Source organism: Hibiscus syriacus, unplaced genomic scaffold, assembly GCF_006381635.1.
Source record: "Hibiscus syriacus cultivar Baekdansim isolate YM2019G1 unplaced genomic scaffold, ASM638163v2 tig00110895_pilon, whole genome shotgun sequence".
Taxonomy (NCBI): Eukaryota; Viridiplantae; Streptophyta; class Magnoliopsida; order Malvales; family Malvaceae; genus Hibiscus; species Hibiscus syriacus.
This window is the reverse complement of record NW_024062903.1, coordinates 1190453-1199084: the sequence shown is the minus strand read 5'-3', so window position 1 is coordinate 1199084 and position 8632 is coordinate 1190453. Positions and strand designations below refer to the sequence as shown.

Here is an 8632-nt window from a genome sequence, read left to right as displayed (position 1 = left end):
TAAGAAACAACTGAGTTTACAAGTACGAGGGAACTCCCAAAATATTCAAAATAATACAATATTGAGTTAAATCAAGAGTTATGACTGAATATACAAGGGTCCATAATACTATATGCCCTCTAACGGTGACTCAAGACATACTATGAAATACTCAGCTGCTCTGGTATGTTGCACTGGAATACGTGGATGATAACTCCCCATGAACGGTCTTCTAACCTACGTACGGAAACACATTCCAAACGCTGAGCTTATGAGCTTAGTGTCTCACTAAAAATTGTACTATACTACATGGATTTATTAAATATGCTAGTTGGTAGCACAAGTATAAGGGTAATAAAGATACTAGTCTACTATATTGTGGTGGACATCATGGTGCAGTTGAGGGATTCTACACCTCAGAGGTCACTCACCCCTCTAGTCTACCTGAATAATTGAAGGTACCCTGGGAGAGATCTAGAATCTGCATTGGAAATGTACACCTGGCCAACTCACTTCGTCGAGTATTGGGGCATTTGCGTCCAACTGGCGATAAATTCCTTGGCACTGACTGGGATATCCAACTCCACGATTGTATCTGCTAAAGTGATTCGAGTGTCACGACTGTGTCTTGAGTGTCAATAAGTTTTATTTCATCCTAGTTGTTGTTTCTAGTTGTTCTAGGTTAATTTAATGTTCTCACTTGCAGTTTTATTTCGTAGCATTCTAGTATAAATGGAACCCCTATAACCTACTCCTTAAATTCTTTGGTTCTCTCCCAAAACTATCTATAGGTATCAATATTCAGCCTTCAGTATCGATACTGACCCCTGAGTATATATTGACCCCTAGGTATCGATAACATTTTTAGCTTCAATGTTTTGATAATTGACTGAGTATCGATACCCCTATGGAGAGTATCAGTACCGATATCGATACCCCCTTAGGTATCGGTACCAAAATTGCTTACTAGAATTTGCTAAGTGAACTCGTTATCGATACCACCCTATGTATATCGAGGCCAACACCACAGTATCGATACTCTTTGAATGAGTATGGATACTCGCTATTGAATTTACCATTTGTTTTAATAACAATATCGGTATTATTCTTCTAGTATCGATACCATCGCTCGAAAATACCCTGTTTAGGCACGGAAAATGCAACCTTTCCATTCTAAAAAGCCCTACTGAGGGTCCCCAACTATTTATAAAGTCTTATGTATAATTAAAGGATCATAAAAGGGATATAAAGATGCTGGAAACATTGATTTTCGATTTCTACCATGAAAATGCTACTTAACTCATGCAACCTACTAAACACATTTAATTTACCTACATATGGTATAGTTGAGCCTGAAGTGTGTTACCTTTGATTCCTATGTTGCTAGAAGTGCTCAAGGCTCAACCCAAGGTAAACTTCTCCTTTCCCTTAGCTTGAGAGGTCTCTCCCACTTCTTTTACCTTAGAAATCTCAATTAGGGTTGCAAGTTCACCATGCTAACACCTTTGTTTAGTTTTCTAGAGAAGAAGATGAGAGCTTTGGAAGAAGAAGACAAAGAGTGTGATGAAAAAGAGAAGAGGGGAAGGAGACAACATGATATCACCATACAATTCACCAATAGGAACCGCTAGGTCCAACTCAAAAATCTCACAGCATAACAACTTTAGTTTGTGAAAGTATTTTTGACTGCCGTATTGCCTTACTTCATAAACAACATTTCACTTTGTAGAAGTTAGAACTACTTTAGCAACAACCGAACAACCCTCACCAAAGCTCTTGATACCAATTGTTGAATACCTCAGAGGCTAACAAATGCTCAAAATAATAAGTGGACGAAATAATTAATCAAATTAATGGAAGAACACTTGATTTATTTAGTGTGTTTTAGAAAGCTAGCACGAAGCTTTCTTATATAGGCAAGGAAATACTTAACCTTCAACAATTAAATCTTAAAACTTACAAACATTAAAAAAATTATAACATAAATAAATAAATGCAATTACGTTGGTGCTGATATTTCAACGAGAACATGAGAAGAGATTGAAATGTTTACAGGACATATTTGGTCGTTTTTCATATTTCAACCTCTTTCTCTCATTTCTGCAGGGTCAAAAGATGTTAGGAAGTTGAGAGTTACTTAGCAAGATTGTTAATTAGTTAGCAGTTAGCTAGAAGTCAGTTAGTATGTTAACTGACGTATTTGAATTGTACATAAATATAGTGTACTGAAATAGTTAATATACAAGAGTTGGGGTATTTTTTTCCACACGTGTTTTTTACATGGTATTAGAGGAAAGGTCTCGTGTGGCTCGACCTTTTCTGTTTTTTGCCTCTTTTTTCCACTGATTCACTTTCTCTTCTTTCTTTGTTTCCATGAAATCGATTGATTTCACGCACCCTCTCTACCTTCATCCGTCGGATACGCCTGGGACTGTACTAGTCTCGTATCAGTTGACGAGAATTGAGAATTATAATCTCTGGAGCCGCTCGATTCGTATTGCGCTGCTAGCGAAGAACAAGTTAGGGTTCGTCGACGGTGATTATGTTCGGAGTGATTTTGCTAAACTCTTGCAACCGTAGTGGGATCGGTGTAACGCAATCGTTCTTTCATGGATTTTGAACACAGTAAGTGCTGACCTCTCTGCGGGATTGGTATTCGCTTCCACTGCAGCACTTGTTTGGAAAGATCTGAAGGAACGCTTCAACAAGGTTGATGGGTCACGAATTTTCTTCTTACATCGAGAGATTGCTCTCTTTACTCAAGGCGATTCATCCATTTCCACCTATTATTCGCGGCTGAAATTACTTTGGGATGAATACAGTGCATTAGTTCATGTATCTTCCTGTAACTGTGTTGATTCTTTACAAGCCTTGAATCATGCTCTTCAATAACGATTGTTTCAGTTTTTAATGGGGCTGAATGAGACATATTCTGCGATTCGGAGCCAGATTTTTCTTCTGGATCCTCTTCCTTCGGTTAATCGGGCGTATTCGATGGTGGTTCAGGAGGAGTCATAGAGATATCTATCTTTCGGTATTTCCCCTCTTTCTGATGTGACAGCGATGTACTCCAATTCCTCTACTCCTCGTCGTGGTAAATTAAATGGAGTCTGTGACTTTTGTAAAATTTGTGGCCATAAACGAGAGCAGTGTTATCGGCTCAATGGCTTCCCTCCTGAGTTCAAATTTACAAAGGAAAAGAAGTATTCTTCTGCTATGGTGGCTAACTCTGAACAGAATGATACTCGTTCTGAGTCCTCCCCTGTGACTGCTCCGTTGGTGCCAATGTTTACAACATACCAGTATAACCGATTGCTGGAGCTCCTCAATAAGGATGTTCATGATTCTGGTGATGTTGCTGATGCCAACTTTGTAGGCATGATTCATAGTGGTTTACCTACTTCTGAACGTAATTTGATTACCTGGATTCTTGACACTGGTGCTACTGACCATATGTTGTCTAGTTTTGAATGCTTGAGTAATCCTGTTGCATGTACCTCACGATTTGTTCATCTCCCGAATGGTAAAACCTTGCCTATAACACATAATGGTTCTTATTGGTTTGATTCTTCTCATTATTTACAAAATGTACTATATGTCTCATCCTTCACTCACAATTTATTATCTGTTTCCAAACTGACAGTTGACTTAAATTGTGTTGTTCAGATTTATCCTGATTTTTGTGTCTTTCAGGATCTCTTCAGTAGCAAGATGCTGGGGATTGGTAAGAAACAAGGGGGCTTGTAAGTTCTTCATTCTTTTGGTTCTTTTATTAGTTTTGCTTCTAAGGTGCCTTTCAATGTTAAAACTCATTGTATGTCCTCTATTCATAATAAAACTTCCATTTGGCATTCTCACTTAGGACATGCTTCTTTTCTCAAATTGCATCATATGTCGTTGGGTGACTGTAAATTGGATTCCTCTGTAATTCATTCTTGCTCGATTTGTCTTTTAGCTAAATAAGCTCGGTTGCCTTTCCCAATAAGTCAGTCTCGGTCTAGTCTCCCTTTTTATCTGATTCATATGGACTTGTGGGGTACATACAGAATTTCTACTCATAGTGGTTATAGGTTTTTTTCTGACAATTATTGATGATTGTACAAGAATGACCTGGGTCTATTTACTGAAACTAAAGTCTGATGACATTGTCTCTTTAAAAAAGTTTTTTCTTTGGTCCATACTCAATTTGAAGCTTCTATAAAAATCATTCGTAGTGATAATGGGTCTGAATTTTTTAGCAAAGACTGTTTGTCTCTTTTCTCTTCCTTTGGTGTTGTTCATCAGTTCTCTTGTGTTGATACTCCTCAGCAAAATGGGGTAGCTGAAAGAAGGGGTGATCAACACAGCTTATGTTCCAACAGCAAATCAATTAGCAGATGTTCTAACCAAAGCCTTGGGAGCTTGGCAGCATGAGTATTTAATTTCCAAGTTGGGAGTCAAAAATATCTTTGGACTACCAATTTGAGGGGGAGTGTTAGGAAGTTGAGAGTTAGTTAGTAAGATTGTTAATTAGTTAGCAGTTAGTTGGAAGTCAGTTAGTATGTTAACTGACGTAGTTGAATTGTATATAAATGTAGTGTACTGAAATATTTAATATACAAGAGTTGAGGTATTTTTTTCCACACGTGTTTTTTACAAAAGAGAAGAAGCTAAAATCATTGCATGGGAGAACCTGCACAAGGCAAAGGCTGAGTCTTCCTAACTAGCTAGAGATTGCTGTTTTTCGTCCCTCTATTTCTTTTATTCATTATTTGTCTAGCTTTTGGAATTCAGTAGATAGCATCACTCTTTCAGATGAAGCTGGAAAAGAAGAGATGGTCATCAATGGAGAAGATAATGAACAAGGTGAGATCATCTCAAAGGAGAGCCCATGAAATGACAAGTTCGATGATAGCCAACCAGGTCCATCAACTTGCAAGGTGAAGGCTATATCTTCCCGTAGAACCCGCCACATGGCTTCATTGACTGGTTGCTTCACCTGCCATGCATTCTTATACAATTTCTGCTTGGATCAATGGTTTCTTTCCATGTCCCACTGTATTTATTTCCAGTTTGATGAACAAAAATTGCTGGAGATAATAAATATTGTACAAAAATTGCCATGTCTTGAGACATAAATATTTCTTATTCAAGCAATAAGTTCCTCCATGCTTCTATGTAAATTTACCTTTGAAGTTTTGTTTTTACTTACTATGACAGTTTGCCCAGGAAATGGAAATGCCATTCATCTCTCACAACTTATTTTTCTCACAAAGAGATATAGAATTGATGATATCTGCAAAGCATTTACAGTTTGTTGTCATTAAAACTTGTAAATGACAGCAACTTTAAATAGGTTAAGTTAAAAAGAACATATTTTAATGTATATATATATACACACGGGATGATTGTAAACTATTTTTAATTTTATATGATTTTAGGATCGTTAGATTAATAAAATAGACTATTAAAATTAACGGTAGAAAATAGGTAGAAAATAGGAAGAGAAAATGGCTTGTGTGCTTAGCCGTGAATTCCTGATACTGGCTAATGTGTGAGCCAGTTCTTTATAATATTTTATTCTTCTTTTAACTGACAAAGCTTTACAATTTTTTCCGGTTGTAGATTGGGGTTGCATAGTAAAATATTGATTGTTTCTCAATAAAAGAAATAAGAGTTCAGTTTAAAAAGAAAATTAGACAAACAATTTCAAAATTAATCTTGCTTTAACGCACTTTATGACAAGTTCAATGGATCTTAATTAACAAATGTACTATGTGTTCTGTTGTAGTTTTTATCCATAAATTGTCAGGAAAGTGTTGGAAGAAAAGGAATAGGAATGAAGACGTGAACATAGTGGATTTAAAAAATTACTAGAATATCCGACTAGTTTTGTGTATTTCTTGTACATCACAGGCGCACTTAATGTCGGAATCACGTGCGGACATAACCCAAGGAATTTACAAAAGTAAAAGAGCCAAAGACATATGTATAGGGTAGGCTTTTAGGGTTATGGGTGTTTTAGTATAGTTTGGTGTGAGACGAAGAAGAAATCATATTCATAGGCACGACAAAGATACTGTGAGAATTATATTATATACATATTCAAAACTTTCATGCATCACAGCATTCGAGAAATAGCGAAGAAGCTGTCGAGATGCCTGCTGCTCTAACTTTAACTTTGCTAATATATATATATATATATATATATTTCTAATATGTTGACTGACAGTTGATGGGAACAAGAGATGATAATGGAGATTTTAATCTTGATCAACCGATAATCATATTATTGAAAACAATGTGATATCTACCGTATATCTGAATTCAGATGAAGTGTTATATCAAAGAGTATGTTTGTACGCATCATACATTAATGGAGAAATCTCCAGAGAAATTGTCATTGACACAGTCATTCTCTCAGCCTTTTTCATTTTCGCTTTCAGTGTCTCACTCTTTCCTCCATTAATGCAACTGGGAAACACACAGATATCAGAATGATGAACAAATAAATTGCACCAATGGAAAACTGAGCAAAACATCAAAGATTGGTGTTCTTCACTTTAACCCCAAAAAAATACTGTATACATGTTTAGGTTATAACAGACATAAAACTAATGGAAACTGTCATGTAGAAGGCGGCATGAAATTCAACCGTAAATCATCTTTTTGCAAGAAAACGTGCCTTGCCAGTCTCCATGTTTGCTGTGTTATTATACTCGGGATGCAGTCTCTTCTTCGACTGTAAATTTACACCAAACAGCTTTATTCTGCAACTATTGCTGCTCGGTTCTTTGACGATCGTTAAGGAGCTCTGTGATGTTTCTGTCGGAGAGTTCAAGACCTGAACTTGGGGCTTTGGAGTGTTGGGATAATTCCCGAGAAACTGGTTCAATGGCTTTTGTAATAATGAATTATTGGTGTTAACAGGAGGTGGAGGACCAGAAAGGAACAATGGAGTAACAGGTTTCACGTGGTTTTGAACGAAATAGATAATGTCATTGTAAAGCTTCTTCATGTGTAAGAGTTCAGACATTAGCAGATTGTTGTTTCTTCTTAGTCTTTCGTTGTCTTTTGATAAAGCTGTCACTGAGCTGTTATATCCTCCAGTGGAAAAAAGTGGTGGCGGTGAATCACACCAGTTGCCGCGTTCATCTGACTCAGTTGGGGAGAAGCTGATTCTACTAGGAAAATCAAAGAAACTCGGTGGATTCAGAGGATAGTGATGATGATTTAAAGCTGGGTGTGTAGTTTTTCTTCTATGGATCTCACAAAGCAAGTGTTTTTCTCCTTTCTTGAAGAATTCGTTGGCAAACTCCCATCTCTCTGGCACAATCTTCCTAAAACCCTGGTTTTCCATTATCCAAAACCAACAGGAAAAAAAACCCAGATTAGTACACAAACCAAGAACACAAAAGGAGAATTATTATGAGCAAAGTTGAGTTCTTTATGTACATAAGTGTTAAGCTGCCTGACAAAGCTGGAGAAATTGTTGTGCTTGAAGTAATTGGGAAGCAAATCACTAGCGAACTCAGGCAGTCTCCAAACGACAAAAGTGGTGTCTTCTTCACCCCATGAAACTATATGATCTGTGGTCGGATCATCGACCAGTTGGTAGGTTTTTGTAAGGAATGGTGCCGGAACTGCTTTGCGGGAGTCTAGTGATAGTAATACTCCTTCACAATTATCAAACATCAGAGCCATTGAAGGACCAAAGCAAGAAGCTGTTGGAAACTATGCCTTAAAAAGAGAGAGAGAGAGAGAGAGAGAGAGAGAGAGAGATGAATATATCTGTGAGTACTAGGGTGAAATAATAAGGGCATTTCAAGACAAACCCGTGACTATATCTCTCCCTTGTCTGACAATGAATCTCTCAGCTCGCACACCCATTTAAAACCAGGCACTGACATGGCCATGGATGGATGCAGTCGTGAAATCATATATTTAAACAGTAGTATGCTATCGGAATAGTAACAGTTATATAGTGTTAAAGGTACCATTCGAAATTATTAGTGTATGACTGCAATAGTATCTGTTTCTTCTGCAATCGTGATTAACGCAACATAACAGATCGCAAGTGTAATTTAAATCGCTGAATGAAACTCTTTTTGGTTTTTTCGTTTAACATGGGAACCAGACAAACCCTAGCTATTGTCGAATCCATGGGTTTTTTTTATTTTCGTAATAAAACGTAGCAGATATAAGGAAAAGGATAAATAGAGATGTTTGATGGGATTTAAAGCCTGTTGTCTTCTTCTTCTTCTTCCATTTTTCTCTTTTGCCCTCTTCTTACTTTTCTGAGATTCCAAACTTAAAAGAGAATTATAGACATCCCCTTTGGCTTCATTTGTTTCTTCTTGGCTCTCGTGATTGAATTATTGGACCTAAAAGTTCACATGTAATTACCAAATATCATAGCTTTTCCCTTTCGTTCTTGGTTTTTTAATATGCTTTTTTCTTTTCAACGGAATTTTAGAAATTATTGCTTTTGGAGTAAAATATGACATCTTGAGAAAAACATTCACAGAATATATATAGATTCTGGAATGATACATAATTTCCCTTGAATCTCATATTGACAGTGATTTTTGTTGCCATTCTCGTGATTCCTGCTTTGTTCTTTTCCTTTTATAACTATCTACTACAGCTCATCACTCTTCTTCTTCTTCTTCTT

At 36.8% G+C, this 8632-nt stretch overlaps 1 protein-coding gene across 1 annotated transcript; it reads right to left on the bottom strand.

Annotated features, from left to right (window-relative positions):
- Positions 1–6619: 6619 nt before the first annotated feature.
- LOC120145901 (heat stress transcription factor B-4-like) lies at positions 6620–7748 on the bottom strand. Its single transcript, XM_039159616.1, has 2 exons — positions 7414–7748; positions 6620–7306 (listed from the first exon to the last, which is right to left on the bottom strand). Exons 1-2 carry the CDS (start codon positions 7660–7662, stop codon positions 6620–6622), a joined length of 936 nt encoding a protein of 311 aa, XP_039015547.1. The 5' UTR covers positions 7663–7748.
- Positions 7749–8632: the final 884 nt, after the last annotated feature.